Raw genomic sequence first — 21,290 nt, 5'->3', positions numbered from 1 at the left:
TCGGCCTCTACCCCTTCCTTTCGATTGCCTATTTTGTTGATTCTTTTCTTGGAATGGGTCTCAAGTGCGGTTGGTTATTTCAATTCCCTTGCTCAAGTGTGTTGTGATAAGAACCACACGATGCTTCCATGAACTTGCAACAACCTGTTCACAGGTAAGAATTGTTCCTCCTTACTTGGATGAGCAAATCTATCACCAACATCACTTCTTTCAAAAGACTTTCCTTTTTCTTAAAAGAGAAACTGCTACCCCAAGCAGCCCGACCCCTGGAAACACCAATCCATAATCCCTTATAAGCCAATGATCCTTCTTCCACGGTTTCTCTTCTCTGGCACTTACGGAAAAATCATGGCAAAGGTAAGAATGTATCTTTGGGCTGTGCCCACAGCACCAGACCAGGAATTCTAGGGCTGGAGTTTTTGAGTTCCCTACTGCTCTGTGCCTCTATTTCTCCAGCTGCAAAAGAAAGGCATTGTTCTACAAATCCTAGAAGTGCCGTCCAGCTCTGGGACTCTACGAAGATGATGTTCTTGCCTCCTGAGGGGTTTGCTGTAGAGACAAGAGTTGACACAGAGCTTGGTAAAGAATGGAGAGGCACGTGTGGGATCAGAAATTCTTCCATCTGTCTTGGGATCGGCCAGAAAAAGATGAAAACAAACCTGAGATAAAATTTCCCCCAAAGATTCCTGTTTGCTTTCTTTCCTTCCCTTGACCCTTCACTGTATCATTATCTTTACCATCTCTGTTTCGCATCTACGTTTTGGTGATGGTCATTCTTTTTTCTCCCTCCATCTCTTCCTTATTCTAGGGGTTCTTCCTTTCTCTCCATCCTGTCTTCCCTTTCCACCATGCATCTAATGAAAAGACTCCTCCTCTTTTCCTCATGACATGGAATTAAAGGTGGTGAGTGGGTCAAGTCACTCAGAAGAGCAGCATCTCTCCTGATCACAGCAGCAGTAAAGTGAGTCTCGAAAGCCTGCCTTCCCAGGGCAGAACCAGCGATCGCCCACTGCCGATTGAAGCCAGGTTTGCAGAAAGGAGAAGTGACAGGTAGGGGCAGAGGGCTGGGTGGGGGAGAAGAGGAACAAACAGTAGGTTGGTGCTCTACCTACACCAGCCAGAGATCCAGAGAGAGAGAGTCCGTTTGGAAAACATTAATATTTTGATGTTCCAGTGTGGTTCTGGTTCAATTATTTTAGAAGATATGGTTGACTTCAGGTTTGGACTAATTTACCAGATGTCTTTCAAACAACCTCTGTTTCAGATCTCAGATCAAGAAAAAAATAATTTGGAGGTTTAGGTCAATGCTCTGTAAATTAGTGTAATCTATTCTTTTTTTTTTTCCAAACTAAGATTTGGTTTTTGTTTAAGTCCCCATGGGGTCTCTTTTGTGGAAAGCCTTCACTAAGCTGAGCCTTCCAATAGCTAGACAATTCCTTTCAATGCCCATTAGAAGTAAAAAAAATCAGTGAAGCCTGGAGATGAAGCAAGCACAGTTTATCTTTCCATTTCATTGTATCACAGAATATTATTCCCAGGTCTTTGAAAAAAGTGTCAAAAAATAACATTCCTTCCCTAGCTCAGTCTTAGACACTGGCTCATATCTGCTAGTGGAGGATCCTGGCATGGGCTGTTTCTCTCTCTCTGGTGGGAGTTTGAAATCTCACCCCAGTGGCCCTTGAAGTCAGCTCACCTCCGTGCTGCGTGACCCACCTGTGTGTGGATGGGCTCATCCCATGAAGGCCCTCTCAGGACCCCAGGGCAGGGTCCTTCTACTTTTTAAATCCAAGTAATTTGTCTTGCAAAGAGTGAAATAAATAGAGGCTAGAAACTGGGGGAAGAAGCCCAGTGTATTAGTTTTATCCTCACTCTTGTGTGTGCACTTGTTGAGTCTGTGTGCGTGCGTGTATGTCCGTGTGTGCATATATGTGTACTCATGCCATTAAATATCATTTGGGGCTTTTTCAGGGCAATGAGGAGAGAGCACTGGTTTGAAGCAGAAAGTGTCTTTCACCATGTGTTGAGAGTAAAAGGCAGACTGTGGAGAGACCGAGTTCCTTCTCTCATTCACTCCTTTATAGAATACTTAGCAAGTACCCACTCTGTGCTGGATACAATGATAGGCAATTATAGAGCTTACAATCTCCTGGGGGATGCGTGAGCAGAAAGTAAACAAATAAATGAGCAAAAGAATTTCAGGTAGTGGTAAGGGCTGTGAAGAAAATAAAACTGAGTCATGTTATAGACAGTGACTAGTAAGGAAGGGATGCTACTGTATGTAGCTGATCAGGAAAGGCTCTCTGAGGGAGTGATGTTTGAGCCAGGACCTGAATTTCAGGAAGGACCTGGCCATGCCAACACCTGGGATCAGCGTATTCTGGCAGAAGGAACAGCAAGGCAAAGGCCATGAGTTGAGAAAGGGATGGGAGTGTTGGAGCATCAGGAAGAAGGCCCAGGAGGCTGCAGCGTGGTGGATGTGGGAAGCGTGGCCCAGGATGGTACTAGGATGGATGGCGGGGCCAGACTGTGTACTGTGGGAGCTTGGGTTTATTCTTAGGACCATGTAAAGCCACTGGAAGGTTTAATTGGGAGAATGAGGAGATCTGATTTGTCTGAAAACAATCATGGCGGCTGCTGGATGGATGATGGATAATGAGTGAACAGGAGTAGAAGCAAGAAGATTTACTGTGGAGGTCCTTGCAGTCATCTCATGGAGAAAGGATGGTGGCATGTACTAGGGTGATGGCAGCAGGTGGCAGATAACTGAAAGCACATGGTCACAGGCTCTACCCCGTCACCTCACCACTCCTATCAATGACTCTCCACTTGGGGAAAAACTGGCAGTAGGGTATTCCCTGGGCAACTGGTCCTTCCCTGCTGCTGCATTTCTGGCCTCATTAGGTCTAATGATCTCCCATCCTTCACTCTCGCTTAAATAAAGGAAGTGCCATGCACAGGGCAAGAGGATGTGCAGAGAATGCCATTAGTGGTGGAAACCATAACAATTATTTCCTAATAAGATCATTTTGTTCACTGGCTAAGCCCTTGGGAACTGGTGGTCAACAAAGCTCTGCTTTGTGTTATAAAATGGAATGAAAGTCTCTTCAGGTCTTGGGTAGACGCCTGACCCATGCACATCTCTTCCAGGGAAAAGAGGAGCTCTCTCTGGAGACTAGAAGACATTTACACTAATAATTTACTGTCTCTGACACAGATCTGCCACTACCATTTCTGTGCACCAAAAACACCAATTATATGAGCCAAGGAGACAAAGTGTCTCCTGTTCCACCACCGCTGCTGCTTTTCTGACCTCTGATATCTCCTCACAGTGTTGCTCAATAATTTGGGCTAATTTAAAAGTCAGTATCTCGCACTAAAGTGAAACTATATCTGTGCTTTCATTCCACAGCCTGGAAGGGATCTTCATTTATCTGTCTGGGATTCTCATACAGAGAGAGGGCTTTATGTGTATGTTATGTGTGTGGTATGTTATGTGCATGTGCTTTTCAAAATAAAAGGGGGAGTAGAGGAGGAGACATAGAGACACAGGAAGGAGGTGATTAGGGCCGTGATATTAATAACATTGATGATCCAGCCTTTCTTTCTATATTGCTACCACCGATTTTCATTTTTTAAAAATCATTAAAGTTAGGTCTCTCTGAGCATCTTGATCTACGGCTTAGAGTTTCCTAAATCCCAAATTCAATGAAATTGAGATGGAGGGGATCAGTCCTCAGCTACCCTTTCACCCTCTTAGAAATGCAGTTTTCTCCTTTAGTCAGAGCATTCTGACCTCCAAGAGTCAAGATGTTTTTCACTGGGAGAAATGTTGGCATGATTCTACATATACTTCAATCAGAAGCTGACTCATTGATGAAAAATTTGAGCCCAGAGCCCTAGACATGCCAATGAGAGGCCAAGCTATCAGTTCCATAGCTGAATACTCCACGTAGCCAACCACGCGGAGGATTTTTGGCTACACAACAGGCAGCGCCAATCAAGACAAGTCCAGACTTCCAAGCAGGCTACATCACCATAAGCCGGGTGAGGAGCACTAGAGAAGGAATGATGGGAAGAAAGCAACATCATGAATAAAACATGAAAATATTATTCTAAGCCATGAATCAGAAACTCAGGCCCAGCACACCACATTCAGGCAAAGAGCGTGAAATTTACTTAAACCTCTCCATTTCTATTTGGTTTGGACAGTACTGTGTTGTCATAGTTTTGCTGTTGTTAATACTGTGTCAACACTTTCATTACAAGCTTCAGTCTCCAGGACTCTGTAAATGGACTGCAAACCTTACAAAATGGAAATGAATGCTCAAAATCCAGGATACCAAGCCCGCAGGACAGCCAGAAGAAAGCAGAAGGTACAGACTTTGGTGTGTGTGTGTAATTTGAAGTTATGCTAGAATTTAGGACATCAAATTAAAATGCTATTTGTCCCCTGGAGAGATTCCCAAATGCTGGCTGAAAATGAGAGACCATCAGGCCTTTTAGAAAGGTTTCAGTTGATGCTGAATGTGTGATTCAAGAACAAATATTTCAAGATTATGAGATGCGGGTACAGTAGCATGGTTCGGGATTGAAGAATGTGTGTTCGGGGTCTGCCCACCTCAAAAGGCTGATGTTTTTCTATATGCAATGTGGTATTTCCCTGACATTTTCAATTCTCCTGATGGCTTCTAACTCCAGATAAAGAGAAGGAGGATCCCAGGGTGTGGATGAAGGCTGGCCTCTGGTTCTCATCTTCGGCAATGGGCTATGTTGCCACCAGACAGCACAGTCTCTATTTGAGCACCCTTGGTGATGCCCACACAGCCTGGCTGAGGCTGGCCAACTCCACCGCATGCCACAGGATGCTGAGAGCCACACATGCTCTTCTGCAGAAAGCTTCCAACTCTGCAGGTGGGTCCTGGCCAAGGAAGTCTGAGAAGGAGCCAGGTGGCAAGAAGCCCATGCTCACACCCTCTAGGCTGAGATTAGACACATCTGCGTTCTGGACTCAGCATCCCAACACCCAGCATGTGCACATAGTAGGTGTTCAACGGATGCTTGAATTGTCCCTGGTCACACGGTTCTCCACCTGGGAATTGGGCAAGAATGTCCCCCATAGGGAACGGACCATGTGACAGGTATCAGCCTGGGTGTTTGTTTTATCTTTTCATTTTCCCAACTCACTGTTTTCATATCCAGCATGGAGAATGCATGGATGTACCAAGGCTTTTGGCTTTACAAGGACTTGAGCTCTTCTTGCCCTCAGCTGTTTCATGAACCAGCTGAGCTAAGATTCTGGAGGTCTCCTGAAGCCCTTACGCATATAACCCTTTCTTCCTACGTTCTTCCTTTTTCTGTAGCAATTCAATTGGCCCCCGGGCTTCACCATCATCAACAGTGTCCAGTGTTTTTCACCAAAGGTTGGTCTGATTTCCTTCAAGGTGGCTTTTTCCACCCCAATCCATGGCCTGACTCTCTACTGTTAACCCTTTCCACACATCCGTGGAAAACCAACTTGGAACCCCCACCAAGTAGACCAGCGAAAAGCCTTACCTTCGAACCAAAGAAAATACTAAATCCATGAAATCACTTAAGCCACCCTTCCAAAGAGAGGGAGGACTCAAAACGTTTTATACAGCAACCTATAAGAAACTCATTTTGTGGGATGTTTCACATTCCAGCCCATGGTTTATTCCCCCCATATATCCCTGCCAGTAATCTCAACCAGATGTGGCAAAGAAGTCTGTGCAGTATTGTAAAAATTACAAGCATATTCTGTAATTCCAAAGCGTTGTAAAGTCACAGCTTGGTTTTCTTTCTTTCTTTAAAAAAAATTAAAAACTTTCAGAACGTTTTCAAGTACAAGTATTGACTGATCACTTTAGAAAATGCTGCTGCTGGCCCAAAGGGCTAAAGAATTTGAAAATGTGAAACCTCACTCTATCTTTGATACATTGTAGGGAACTTAGAAAGGTGTACTTGCAAACATGCATTTAAGTCTATAAATTTTTCTCTTTTAATGTTTCAAGTCTTAACATCCTAAATCTCAGATATGAGCATATGTTCATATATGCTCATATGAACATAAAAGTACAAATCCCAAACCTTGAAAGCTTTACAGCTCCATGTTTGTTCTCTTGTCCTAACCCCTGCCCAACCTTCTTTTTTCAAGATGTATTTCAGCACAAGCAGCACATTACAAAGCAAAAAAATATATACAGTTGGGGGTCAGAAAGACTTGGGTTTATTCCTGGTGAGTTAAACTCCTCAAGCCTCAGTTTCATCATCTGTGTTATGGGCATAAACAGACCTATCTTGAAGGAGGACAAAAGAAGATGGCAAATGCATAAGGTGTGTAGCACACAGTACGTGTTCATGAAATGTTTGGTTCCTCTTCTGTTCCTAAATCTCTAAAATAACAGGGGTTGTACTAGTTTTGGGAAAATAGTGTTTCCCAAAATATGCCCCATGCGTGACATACACCAAAATCACCTAGGGTGCCTACTTACAGAGTCAAATCCCTAGGTCCATTCCAGATCTAACAAACTAGAGTCCTCGGGGACATGGCCTGGGAATCAGCATTCTAATTAGAACCTCAAAGGATTTGTTTTTCTATATGCTAAGTCTGAGAATCACTGTAGTCTGGATCCTTGCTCTGCAACGTGTGGTCCTACAGAAATGCAGACTCTTAGGTCCCACCTCAGACCTGCAGAACCAGAGTCCATATTGTAACCAGATTCCCAGGTGTTCAGATGCATGGTAAACGTTAAAAAATGCTGGCCCAGATAATGTCTATTCCTAGCTCTGAAATTCTATATTACGAGTCTACAAGGCAATTCAAAGTATTAGCCTTATAATCAACTCTGTGAATAAGTCAACAGGCTTCTGTGCTCAGCTGGATAAAGCCTCAGTGGAGGAGAGAAGAACAGAAACCTCCCCCGCCTTCTTTCCTCGTTCGGGCTTCAGGTACTACAGAGAGTGCAACTCGCACAAACAGAAACCCCAAGAGTGACAGGGCACCCACCGTAACCTATTATCCGTCCACACGCAGATTAAAGCTAAACCCGTCTTCAAGCACATGATGAAGCTTGCAGGTGACGAAGCCTGCCATAAAGCAAATGGAAGGCTGGCCTCACCGCAGTGCTCGGGGACTGGGGGAATGTTGGAGGAGGAAAAGGAGCTCCATTTTGCAGGGACTTTTTCCATAAGTTTTAGGTAGCTGTGCCCCTGGAAAAAGTGACCCCACGTCTGCAATGGTGAGGCTGGTCTCGCCATCTGTCCCCTCGCCTCTGAAGGCTGCGCCAGCCCAGACCAGAGGCCGGGACAGGTCTCCGGGATCCGGCTCCAGGAAGGCAGGCGGTCTCTGAAGCCCCACCGTCCTGATGAATTGGTTTTCCCGTCGTCCTATTATCATTTCACCACGTCAGATAACAACTCTGCTGGAAAATTGAGTAGTAGGGTTTTTGTTTTCTCTACTCGTTTTTCACTTTTATAGCACCATTTCACATCAATACAGAGTTTTATGGGGACACATATTGCATGTAGCTATATTTTAAAGGTTAGCGCAGAATTGGAAGACTTAAGGTGGCTGCAAAAAGATCTCTGAGTAGCAGAAGGTACTACCTAGAGGTATGGGTTCCAGTCATTCAACAAATCTGGGCTCATTTAGGGCTTCAAAGAGATAAAGGAAATAGAGCACTAATTGAGCTTCTATGAGGGGGTGCTGGCACTTTCATTACTAACTTCTCTTAAGTTGTGGGGAGGATGTGGGCTCTGGAGTCAGGCAAGCCCGAGTTTGACGTTTAGCTCTGCCAGTGACTCTATGACCTTGGGCAAGCTGTCTAAATCTCCAGGACTCTGTGTGTTTATCTCTAAAATGGGGATAATGTTGTATCTGACCTCCCAAGCCTGCGATGGAGGCAGAGAATCTATCTAGAAGCAGTTCACAGAGCAACTAACCCAAAATAAATACGTGATACACACTTGGGATCTATTACATGCTCATGTGTTCACTCATACGTGGAAGCGCTTGCCCCCAGTACTTCAGAATGTAAGTGTATTTGGAGACTGGGCCTTTGAAGAGGTGATTAAGTTCAACGAGGCTATTCGGGTGGGGCCCTAAGCCGACATGACCGGTGTCCCTGTAAGAAGAGGGCGGAACACCACGGGTGAGTGTGAACAGAGGGACAACCATAGGAGGAGACAAGACCACCAATGGTAAGACAAGGAGCGCGGCCTCAGGAAACCCATCCTGCCAGCACCTTGATCTGAAACTTCCAGGCTGCAGACTGGGGGGAAACGAATTTCTGCGGTTTAAGCCATCCAGTCTGAGGTACTTCCTTATCACAGCCCTAGTGAACTATGACAGGAACTGGGATTACTACCCCCATAGTATCGCTAACCAACCAGAGACTGAGAAAGTTGAGGTCACTTGCGCAGGGTCAGTCGCCAAGAGGGTAGGATCCAAACCCAGGTCTGGACAGTTCCAAAGCCCCTGCTCTTGGCTCTAACGTGGGGCTGCCTCCAAGAAACGTCAGATCACCTTGCTGAATGCAGCTTCTGGCTTGCCTGGGGATACAGGGCATGGATGTACGTGGATGGGCGATAAGGGCAGAAAATGGTAAATATGAAGGAGACGTACAAGCTAGCAGAAATGAGAGTTCAGGGGACGGCTCGCTCATGGCAAGTAAGTTCCTTGGAAACCAAGGTCTCCCAACTCTTTGGGAGGGGAGCAGCCCCGTCAGGACAGCAGTGACTCGGGGCTAAGCTGGCTGGCCACATTTCATGTTGTTTTCAGCTGCCCGGGGATTAACCTCCCAAGTCTCCTGCAGCTCCACTGACCCAAGTGAGCAACAGCAGTTTAACCCCAGTGGCATTTTTTAAATCTGCCAAATACCTCGTAGGACTGTGTGGAGAATAATTGGGGGCCTCTTTCACATGGCTAGCACAACTGCTTCTTCAGCTACAAGCTTTAAACCACGATCAAATATGTAACAGACTCTTTGGACATGAATCCAGGCGATGTGGACCAGAAGGACCCTAGTGGTCTGCTCAGCCCCATACGGCAAAGTCAAACTCTTCCAGAAACAGATCCATTGTGTCCCCCTCATCCCCTTCAAAGCTCCCTAATCCAGTGAAAGACAAACAGCTTTTAATTACTGTTTTCATCTTGTCTTTTGCTTCTTCTGAGGAATTTCTGGCAACATTAACCACTTAACTTCCAAATCACCAGAAATCCTTCACTCCTTCCCCCCACGTGTAGGTAAAAGAGAAAGCTTGAAGGAGAGGCGAAAAAGGAGAAATTCATAACTTACAGGGACTTCACTGGCGGCGCAGTGGTTAAGAATCCGCCTGCCAATACAAGGGACATGGGTTCGAGCCCTGGTTGCGGAAGATCCCATATGCCGTGGAGCAACGAAGCCCGTGCTCGACAACTACTGAGCCTATGCTCTAGGGCCCGCCAGCCACAACTACTGAGCCTGTGTGCTGCAACTACCGAAGCCCTCGCGCCTAGAGCCTGTGCTCCGCAACTAGAGAAGCCACCTCAATGAGAAGCCTGCACACTGCAACAAAGAGTAGCCCCTGCTCTCCGTAACTAGAGAAAGCCCATGCGCAACAACGAAGACTCAACACAGCCAAAAATAAATAAATTTATTAAAAAAAAAAAAACTTACAGACCATGCTCCATCCCAGCCTCTCTAGATGAGGCCCAGAGAGATGCAGTAAGATGCCTAAGGTCACACAGCTTTGGGTGGCAGAGCCAGTATGAGGATCAGGATTTTTCCACTCCTGGTGCAGTGCTCCCTCAACCCTCATTTATCTTGGAGCCTGAACTCTTTGCTGGTTGCTGAAATTTCCACACCAGAGACGCCAAAGCCCCAGCATATGCACCACTCCTATCAGTCAGCCAGTAAACGTTAACCATAGCATCTTTCACTGAGCACTTACTATGTGCTACAGCCAGTGCTAAAGGTTGTCCCTGGGCTATTTCCATTTATCTCAAAACAACCTGGAGAAGTAGGTTCTATTATGGTCTATTTTACTGATGAAGAACCTGAGACCCAGAGAGGTTAAGTAATTTGCCCATGGTCTCACAGCAAGTAATTGGCAGCCCCTTAACCTTTTCGCTTTACTGCCGTCTCCTGTGCTCAGCTCTGGGTCAGGAGTGACAGGAAACCTAGACAGAGCAGAAGTACAGTCCTGACGCTTGAAAACCTTATCATCTACATCAGGATGGGAGTGAGCTAATATTTATTGAGTGCCCAAGGCAGGACAAAGACTTTGCTAGGTGTTTTACAGACCACAGTGGTATTACCTAAGCCCCAGGGCACTTCCGAGCTCGGGGTCTATGTGCTGGAGGGCAGAGTAAGAGGGTAGACTCATCCCTACTACACACGTGCTCCCATGAATCCGACGGTGCGGCATCTGAGGAGGGGGTGGGGTGGGGGGACCAGCCAAGCCCTGATAGAAACACGTGGGTATACTACAGGTCCATCTTCTGAGCATGACTTCAACTCTCCAGAATAGTCAGCACGGCTGTGTGGCATGGCAGAAAACGGAAAGACTCTGCAGCAATACGCGTGCATTTCTTTCCCCATTCCACTCTATCCTGATTACACAACGATGGGCAAGTCAGATAACACGCCTAAGCTTTAGAAGTAGATTTGATGATGATCCTCTTTGCAGGATTGCTGGGAAGGCTACATCTGAGCACTGAGGCAGAGTGCCCAGTGCTGCTGCTTAGAAATATAGGATATATAGACAAGTAATTTAAACTCTGGGCCTTAGTTTCCTCACTGGGAGTACTGAGGCAGGGAGTTAATTGAAGTAGAAAAAAGCACAGGTTTCGGAGTTAGGTTACCCACATTTGATTCCTGGCTCTGTCACTAAGTAACTGTATGATGCTGGTCAAGTTCTTTGACCTCTTTGAGCCTCAGGCTCGCATCTGTAGAACAGTACTCATAGTCCTTATCCTGCAGCATTGTTAGGAGTATCAAATGAGTATCAGAAGAGCACCCAGTGCTGAATGTGTTTGTTATTGTTATTATCCTGAAGTGTTATCATGGGGATCCAAACCATTCAATGAAAGCACAGGGAACTGCGCAGACTAGATGCTCAGTAAACTTGTAGATGTCTGCTGAGTTCACGTTTGCCATCTCTGCCCCCGTCTTCTGATAACAGAATTAGTCTTTCCTTTGGGAAACCCATTCCCAGGCCCTGCACACCCTCACCCCAAACAATTGTGATGGACGCATGGCCCAAGCTTGGTCAATCAGAGGACACCATCCCACCAGCAACTGCCTGTGCTCAGAGCTGGATGTATGATCAAGGTAAGCAATTGACCCTCAGTTCTTTTCTGCAGGACTGTTGTTGAGGACACTCTCTCCACCCTGGGTGCTAGGTTACCTCCCTCAGAGTCTTCTGCTTTTGCCCGCCATCCTGTGCACTCTTCCAAGGGCTGGAGGGAGTGAGATGAAGTCCCAATGATACCATCATGCCCCTGGATCCCGCTGTTCCTAAAGCCAGCCATAAATACCACTGGTTTTCTCATGCATATGAACTAACATATCTCCCCTTTGGGTTAAACTCACTTGTCACATTTCCACCACTTACTAGTTAGTAGCAATATTATAATTATCAACAACATACGTTCTCAATAAATATAATTTCCCTTTCCCATCACTACATATCTGATTATACAACCATAGCCTTTCCAAAAGGTATTTTCAGATAATCATTGAATATTAAGCAGTTTTTGTCTATGGATCTAACAAAAAAAGGTGTATCAGAATTTCTGCTTATTCCACATGGCAGGCTGTGGAGGAGACAGCCACCCAGCAGCCCCATTTAGCATCCCCTGGAAGAGGGCTCACGGCGTCTATTGAGATGCAGCGCTCTTTTAACACAGAGCCATTGGCACGTGTGTACACACTCATGATTGCACATGTATTGATTTCTAATTTGCACCCTGCTGACTTCCAAAAAGGCCCTGGAGTGGCTGACAAAATAAGACAAAGACACAATAGGGTCATTAAGGAAAAATCAAAGATCAAGCCTGGAGAGAAAAAGGGATTGCTGATTATAGTCCAAACCTGGGTTAATATAGTTGCTTCAATGAAAAAAATATATATTTAGCTCTCAGCTCTTTGGCAGCCATTTAGAATGTGTCAGGACAGGGCACATGGAGAGCTAGGCATCCTTCACGTCTGCAGCTCCACATCCAGCGCGTAGGCCAGGCTGGAACAAGCACCTCGGGAAAACTCCCTGAGAACACTGTTCGCACCCTGAGGCCTGTATCATTCATTTATTCATCCACCCATTCACGAGGGCCTATGTGTGTCACGTGGGGCCTGGCTGGGGACCCGGAGAGGGATGGATACCAAAATGAGTCAAATGTTCTCCTTGCCTTCCCAGCTACAGCTCTCTGGCTTGAAGCAAAAGCTCCTTGTAACAGATCTCAGGGCTCATGGCAGCCCCTCGTTTCTTCATGCATCCCAGAAAAAGGAGATTAGAAACAGGCTGTGAAGATCGGAATTGTAGGAGTAACAGTAGTTATCTTGGTGATCACACTCACACAGCACCTTGAACCCTAGAAAATGCACGCACACCATAACCTCACTGGATACGTACAGCTCCTTGGTGAGGTGGGTAGAAGGGAAGAGGAGGCATCTCCCATTTACTGATGAGGATGTTTAGGCACAGAAGGGAAAGCACATCTCCCAACCTCTCTCAGTTAGAAAGTGGTCGTTAGGATGCTAATGACTGGGCTTTCTCACCCCCCTGTGCTGCCTGCCTGGGCCTGGCCCCCAGCATCTCAGAGACCTGTTATCACAGCCGGAAAGTCCTCCTCTGCCTGGATCAAGACCAGCCCCGCCTAAGATGGGCATCACCTGATGGCCATGGGGAGCTAGAATCAGCCCTCTTGACCTCCTGCAGCAACCGGAACCCTCAGACCCCACCCGCTCAAAGCTGCCCAGCAGCCCAAGCCCTATGGATACCTTTTATTTGCCTCAAAAGTGATGCTGAGATTTCAGATGAACAGCATGTAGTCTGCATTATTTAGTTAAAAGCAGGTTGAAAAGCACAAGGTAGTGCCGGGTAGAGAGATGGCTGTCAGGTGAGCATTTAAGGAAAGAACTATACAGGGGAGAGCAAGTTGAAAACCAGAGCGGTTTCCCCACCTGCCCATGTGCTAGTGCTCATTCAGCGCTGCGAGATACACACTGCACCTCCTCCACCCTCATGCCCATCGAGGTGGATTCAGAGCAGAAAAGTGGAAAGGGATGCATACTCTTTCCCACACTTGGCACAGTTAGACCAGCCGGGTGGACTGAGCAAGAGAAAGGGAGTACCAGCAAGAGGAGACCATGACAAAGTACAGGTGTGTCCTAGGGAAGGCCAGCAAGGCTGCGGCACCACCGAAACCCCAGCCAACCCCAGCCCGTTCTTCTTCCAACCAAGTGCCCTTGAAAGTACATTTATGTATATAGTGTCTCTGTGTGTGTGCAGACAGACATACAGATTCCTAATTCAGAACTCACTCTTAAGCACACGCACAAACATGTGTTTCATATTTCCCAATTTACCCCGGAGCCTACACACATCAGCAGACTGCATATGGCGGTATTAAACACAGCCATTGGAAATGAGAGAGGTGGCCACAACTTTGCAGCCTCCCCAGCCAGGCCGTAAATCTCACTGCCTGACTGCTAAGCGGTCAGACACGTGTCGCTCCAGCCAGAAAGTCAAGCCTTGGGCAACCAATTCATCCATTTAATGTACACTAGTCACTGCCAGTAGGGCTTTCAGGTTCAAAGTCATGGAGCTGTTCGCTGTCAATAATTAGCACTTGCCTAACACCCCCCACCCCCAATATATGAATCACAATCTCCATCGCGATGTGCAACTCCAGCTCTTGAGTATCCAAACTCTCACACTGAATAAATACACAGAGAATCTCCAAGTCTCCCCCCACCCCCATTATATCCCAGACCATTCTGAAGATAAAGCAAAATTCAAAGTGTTTCTTTCTTTTCCCACAAAATCACAGACCTCCAGACCCAGGGTTCCCGGACTGGCAGTGGTAGGAAGCAGGCCAAGGGCAGGTATCCTCCTAGCTGGCAAGGAGGTGAGGTTGAAATCGTGAATCCAAGCCACTGCCCTGGAGACCACTGGCAGTCTTGTGCGACTCAACTCACCTCCAAGCCCACCCTCAGGGCATTTCCCTGAGGTAAACTCAGACCCAAGTTAAAAGGAAGTCTCCTCTGTCCTTGCAAAGGAGGGATGCACTACCACAAGTCCACAGCCCTCACAGGCCACGTAGCGGCTGATCTCCGAAGGAAGGGAGCACAAAAGGTGGGCTGGAGGGGAGCATGGGGGCCCAGCACGCTGAAGTCCGGCTCCAAGTATCCACGTGTGCGGACTCACTGCCAAGCTCCACGGCCTTGGGCTCCCCCATGCTAAGGCAACCACATTCTCCACATCAGCAAAGCCAGGCAAGACACCAGGTAGAGAACACAATTCCATGCTACTCACAGTCTGGTGAGCTTCGGGTTGCTCTGGAAAAGCATTTCCGGGAGGACTTGGAGTTTATTCTTGTTCAGGCGCCTGAAGGGGGAGAAAAGAATGAAAGGATGTCAAGGGGACATGAAACTGGATCAAGCGTATTCACAGAGACCCTTCAGTCCATCAATCAACAGGTATTAAGAGGCTTCTAGATCTTTCAACGTGGGATGCTCAGCACGCGTAAGGCACATTCCACCTCACGGAGCTTGGAGTCAAGTTGGGGATAAAAGGCAAAGGTCAGTCGTAAGCAGGAACACGACACGCTTGCTGCCACCCGCCGTCACGAGCCTCGGCGAGACATCACTAACCGATCACGACATTCTTTCCCAGGAACCTCAGACAGGCTTTTGAACTTTTCTCACCAGGTGCTGGCTCCAGACAGCTATTGCCACGTGATGGAATGGGCATGCGAAATGGGTCCCTAAAAATAAATAAAATAGCCGAGAGAATATTCCAGATCCTGAGTGGTGAGGAGGAGGGGGACAGACAGCAGTCTTTATAGGGACACACCATGGGTTATAGGGCCAAATAGAATCCCTGCCAGCCTGGCTCTCCGAACCAGAGCTGGGCTGCGTTATGACTTCCGTGGGCCCTTGGCACAACTGCCTTTGTGGGCCCTTTCCCCTATTTAAAAAAAAAAAACTAAATATTGTATTTGATAACTGTGTGGTATAAAAACAAATATATTAACATTATGTAACATTTACTTTGACTTGAACACTCATTTCTTTCTTCTTATTTTAAAAGAAATGGAACCATTTTCATCGGCCCCTAAAAAGTATTGTTGGCCCTGGGCACAGTCCCCGATGTGCCTAATGGGGAAGTGGCCACAGCCTAGGTGTGCAGTGTGGCTGGAGGTAAAACCCAGCCCGGGAGGGAAGCCCCACATTGGATGGTGGCAACAGAGCCAGACTCTCTCCTGAGAACGGTCCACGCTGATGCCCACAGAAAAGGCGGCCATCTGAGTTTCCGCGGTACGCTAAGTCGTTGTGGCCTCCGTGAAGGCTGCTCTCCCGGGAGTTTGAGGCTGAGAAAGAGCCTGCCCCGTGCTCATTCCCAGGCTTCTCTGTCCAAGCATCTTTATGCAGCCTAATCAGCGAAGCCCAAACCAGTGTCCCCAAACCTCCCGTCCCCAGAACCCTCAGAATCTCACTCCCCAGAACCTCCTGGTGCAAAAGAGCAGTTTGTAGCCCAGCTGAATCACGCCACTAAGAGTAAACTGCGCATGTTTGGCTGCGTCTGATGAGATAACTGTACTATCCCATCTTAGAGCTAAGCGAACTGAACAGAAGGAAAAGCGAGCGTCTTCCCCCACCGCACCATGCAGACGCGATTCCCTGGAGGGGGATTTTGCTGTTCCCCCCTTTTCATTCCAGGTCGACAGGCAAAAACTTCAGAGGGACAAGGGATTAGAAGGAAGTTTGAAAGGGCAAAGCACGTGAGAGGGGAGCATTTACCACCTCACGGAGTGAGGCTTTGGTCAAAAGTGTGAGGCTCAGCCCTGAAGGGGTTCACGCAGTGTGCGGACAGGTGTGGACCAGCAGAGCTGCCAGTGACCCTCCTGACTGGAAGGAAGTCAGAGAAAAGGCTGGCAAGTTCGACAAGATAAGCTCAAATTCCCTGCCCCACCAAATGGTGACCTGACTCCCTGTGCTTTTCCGTTTTTTTTGTTGTTGTTTAATTGTGGTTAAAACAAAAGCCCTACCATAAAATTTACCATCTTAACCACTTTTAAGCGTCCAGTTCTGTAGTGTTAAGTATATCCTCCTTGTTGTACGACGGACCTCCAGAGTTTTTTCATCTTGCAAAGCCGAAACACTGTACCCACTAAACAACACCACCCCATCGCCCCTTCCCCTCATCCCTGGCAGACACCATTCTACTTTCTGTCTCTATGGATTGGACCAGTGCTCTTTTGGTCACTCCCGGTATCTGCTCTTTGTGTGTTCCTGTCACTAAAGTGAGAAGAAAGGGGGGGTCGCAGAGGAGTGGAGGGTGAAGGGAAGCCTACCTCCTCGTTTAGAGAGGTTCCCATATAGCCAGTGCTAAGCCCCTTTCTAACACGGGGAAGCACTGGTCCCAGAGAAGGCGTGCTGCTGTGACTTTGGGGTTGGTCATGTTGGGTTCAGGTCTGGCTCTATCATGCTCTCGCCATGGGACTTTGAGGAAGTTACCTAGCTCCTTGAGACTCAGTTTTCCATCTGCAAAGTAACCCTACCCGGTGAGTTACCGGAAGTTTTAATGACAGACTGTATGCATTGAGTGTCTAGCATCGCGGTAAGAGCACGGCAGTGACAACTGAGATGTGCTGCGTCCACTGCATGTCAGACGCGACGCACATGCCAGAGGGGCAGGACCTTGGGCAGCGCAGCTCGGAGGCTGGTGTCACTATTACTCGCACCTCACAGATAAAGACTTCGACATCTGGAGAGGCTGAGCCCATCCTGCAAGGCCACTGTGACAGGAAGTGGCAGAGGCAGGATGTGGACCCAGGCGGTCTGCCGCTACAGCCTGGTCCTAAACCAGGGTTACTTGAAGCCTGTCAGCTTCCTTCCCCTTCTCTCCCCTTCCTAGTCTTCTTTTCGTCTCTGCTGCCTTTCATCCAGAGTTGCCACCTCCTCCGCCTCAGCCCAGACAACTATCCACCCCGAGTACACTCCCCTCCCTGAAAAGGATGCTCTTGGAGTCCCCAGAATCAGAAGTGGGTCTCTAGGTGGGTCTGTCTGGAACCACCCTCTATTGTCACAGCTGCACAAAGCCTGGTGAGAGTTACACTCACACAACCAATGCTCCAGACTAGGCGAAAGTCCTGAAATCCGGCCCACTGCTGCCTGCAGTGGGGAGGGTACTGAGTGTGCTAAAAGCTCAAACCCAGAGTTGAAGCTAAAAATAAAACCAGCTAGGCTCTGAGGCTCCAGGAAGGGAAGGAATCGTTTTCAGTTCTTTGCCGGTATTTGTGGCTGGACAAAAATAAAAACACAACCAAATTTAGTCAGTTGTGCCCTGTCTGCTGCTTCGTAAACCCTGAATGAGGATTCCAGGGTGGCTGGGCTGGGCTCTTCTCCCAAAAGCCTCAGGGTCTTTTCACTTTGGCTTGGGCGGGCCGCATACTGGTTCTCTGTATCAAGAGGAGGTTGATAGGACATTTCATCTCTAGTTCATTCCATCCCAGGATTTATTTGGGTTTATTTAGTGAACGAAGTCAGCCTGAAAGGTCTTCCTTAAAGAGTTGATGAAGATTTCAAGCTGCATAAGGTGCACTTCTCACGTGGCTGCTCTAAGAGCTACTCCAGAGCGTGGAAATGAACAGAGTGAAACGTGCCGTGCTCCTGATAGAGGAACAGGTAAGCACTGAGCTGCAAACAGCGGCTATTGGTCATGGCGTCCTCCATCACTTATGCCACCTGCTGCTCTGTCGCCTGGGCCCAGAGGTAGAAATCTGCCATAATTCAAGCTGGCAATAAATCCGTGACGCCTGAATGGAGAAAAGGACTGAATGGGACCTGTATGGGTCAATGATGGGATAAAGCCCACCTGGGTGTGCGCTCTCCCTCTAAGATCAACACCCCTTCTCAGCCTTCCTACTGGAACAATGGGGAGCATCAAGGTCAAAAAACCCACTGGCTCTTAGTTGCAAGGTCATCCTGCTTTTTGGCCTGAACTGTGAAGCTCCAAGAAACAGAGCCTTGTCTTTGTGGTACCACTGATGGCCTTCCTGGAAGAACCTGGGTATAAGATCTAAATACAGGTTTTTGCCACTTTACTGAATTCATTTATCTGCCCATTCAACCCATGCAACCATTAATTTATCCATTCATAAAACCACCCTCTACTCAACTGTCTGTCCATCCATCCACTATTCTATCCAACCATTCACCTATCCATCCATCTACCCATCTGTCCATTTATCCATCCATCCAACCACCCACCTATCTTCCAAGTCATATGAACATACAAAGATGAATAACATACAGTCCCTTCCTGCATCTGCATGAATAAGATGTAGATGAAGAAGAATGTCAGATGCTAGTGAAGGAGACAGACACGAAAACCAAAATCTGCATCATGATCTTGTAAGCAAAGCTATTGTGGGAGCACAGAGGGATAGCTAACCCAGACCTGGGAAAGGACAGCTTCCAAAGAAAGTGGTTTGGAGCTTTTCTTTTCCTTTTTTTTTTTTTTTTTTTTTTAGCATAATTTTGACTCTTCAGGAGATAGGAAAAAAGGGTTTTAGACTTTGAGAGGTGTACATGCATGGTCATGGAGGACCAGGAGACTGAGGAGCATTTGGGGAACAGGGCTGCACTGCTGGGACTTGGAGGTGACTTGAGAAACACAAGCACTAAAGCTCTAGGACTAGGCAGAGGTCATATTGATGAGGGCCTTGGGGGTCATGATAAAGGATTTGGGTTTGGCTGTTTACTGAGAGTCAGAGGGAGCCGCAGAAAGAATCTGAGCAAGGAATGATAATCTGTTTTGGATTTTAACAAGTTCTCTTGAGTAGCAGCAAACCTGGTTTGGAAGAGGTTGAAATCAAAAGCAAGGCAAGCAGTTAAGAGGGCTCCTGAGTAGTCAATGCGGCTGTGTGAGGGCCTGGTTAGGGTCAGAGCCATACTAGAGTGGAGGAAATAGATGTGAGGTCTAATCAGCAGGGTTTTATGACTAAATGCATATGAGGGTTACAGGAGTGGAGGTGTTAAAGGTAGCCCCAAGGGCTCGCACTTGGATAACTGATGAGTTGAAATGATCAATCATTGCCGAAAGAAATAGAGAAAAGAGGACCACCACTCAGAAGCGGGTGTGTTTGGATTCAGGATTTCTAAACTACAGGGGTCCCTCAAATATATTTTGACAATTAGTAGCAGTAGCTGGTAGTAACACTAAGACCACGAGTTAGGCACTGTACAAGGTGCTTGACATGTGCCAGCTCATTTAATTCCCTACAGAAGTGCTTCAAGGCTAGTACTCTTGGTCATCCTATAATAAGGAAACAGAGGCCTAAGAAAGTTAAGGCATTTGCTCAACGTCAAACTCAACCAAAATGATGATGATGGAATTTGCATCCCAACACCTAATGCCAAATCTGTGCTCTTAACTACCATGGATAATGCTGGTATTTAATTTAGCCCTCATTATACACTGTTGTGATTTATTACCTAATGTGTGGGTCTCATCTTCCCATTAATTTCTGAAGGTCCTTGAGAGTGGGAAGTATGTCTAATACCTACTCGGTGACCACCCCAGGCATGCTAGGGGGCCTTCAGTAAGGGCCTGTTGAATTTCATGAGTAAATCATAAGGTGGGAATGGCCCATTCAGGGAGCCTGAAAAATCAACAGCCTTCCTGGGCTGGGTGAGGAGAGCCACCCTGTTTGCAGGTGAACAGGACTCCCGGAGAGCCCAGGTGCTTGAGTCTGTCTGCAGCCTCCAGATTCTTCTTGGAGACGCAGCTTCCAGACTCACCTGCCTTACTACTGACCTACTGGGCAGCAAGGCAAGAAAGGATGGGTATTGATGAACCTAGTGGCAGGGCAGGAGTAAAGACACAGACCAGAGAACCGACTTGAGGATGGGGTGGGGGGTGCTGGCGTGCTGGAAGGGGAGGCTGAGGCTAGTGAGAGAGTAGCATTGACATGTATATACACTACCAAATGCAAAATAGTTGGCTACTGGGAAGCTGCTGCATAACACAGGGAGATCAGCTCAGTGCTTTGTGACAACTAGAGGGGTGAGATGGGGAGGGTGGGAGGGAGGCTCAAGAGGGAGGGGACCTGGGGATATATGTATACATACAGCTAATTCACTCTGTTGTACAATAGAAACTAACACAACATTGTAAAGCAATTATATCTCAATAAAGAGTTATAAAAAAAATTAAAAAAATATTTATGTCTACCCAAAAAAACAAAAGAAAGAAAGGATGGGGCCAGTGCATCCTTTCAGCTGGTGCAGGACGGGTGAGAGGCCTCCAGGCTGGAAGGAAGCATGGTCGGTCAGCAGCAGGCCCCAGCACCCACATGAAGTGCCTCCCCTTTCTCAGGGAGGTGTGGAATGTTCAGCTGCCCAGAGAAGGCCTGCGGGAGGGAGGAAGTCAAAGTGTGCTAATTCCCAAAGGTCACAGGGACTGTTTGCTTTAGTAATGAAATCAAGTGAATCCCCTTCTCCAGGCACTTTCCTAGGCAGCCTGGATGCCTTCCAGGTCTACTGGTATTTTCAGAAACACCAACAAGGGCCAAAGCAGCTGTGCTATTCAGAGCGGAAGCTCCAGGCCTCCCCCAGTGGAGGGATGGACATCCCCAAGACGTCCTGACAGACCCCAAGAGAAGGGCAGAACCAAACTCAGAGGCCTCAAATCCCAACTCAGAGGTGGCACCCTCATCCACTTGGATGTACAGATGTCACTATACATCAGGGGAGCTCTGAGCAGAGCAGAGTCAAAAGAGCAGAGACCCTTCAATAGGGGTTGTTTCCATAGTTGTTCCCTGTAGCCACTGATGGCCTCCTATTTTCTTGGTTTCCTCATCTGCCAAACAAATCAGATTCAGGCTTTTTCCCACTATGCAAATTTTCATAATGCAAATTGGATGTAACCTGATCAGTTCAGCAAGGAACTCAATTTGTGTTGATTGTTGGTTTATACCGCTGTCAGGATCAGAAAGGGTCCCTGTGTATGTGGGAGGGACCCCAGCTTCAACAGTCACGTGCCGCTTTAGTGGATGACTGGCT

General features: G+C 47.3%; 1 protein-coding gene across 1 annotated transcript in view; it reads right to left on the bottom strand.

The window, feature by feature from the left end:
- SLIT3 (slit guidance ligand 3) overlaps positions 1–21,290 on the bottom strand; it is a 616,264-nt gene that overhangs the window by 490,424 nt on the left and 104,550 nt on the right. The window contains exon 4 of the mRNA XM_057729448.1: positions 14,536–14,607. Coding sequence (XP_057585431.1) covers positions 14,536–14,607 — 72 coding nt within the window. The remainder of the gene's footprint in view (positions 1–14,535; positions 14,608–21,290) is intronic.

The sequence above is a fragment of the Hippopotamus amphibius genome, chromosome 1 (genome assembly GCF_030028045.1).
Source record: "Hippopotamus amphibius kiboko isolate mHipAmp2 chromosome 1, mHipAmp2.hap2, whole genome shotgun sequence".
Lineage (NCBI taxonomy): Eukaryota > Metazoa > Chordata > Mammalia > Artiodactyla > Hippopotamidae > Hippopotamus > Hippopotamus amphibius.
This window is presented reverse-complemented; position numbering and strand designations above follow the sequence as displayed.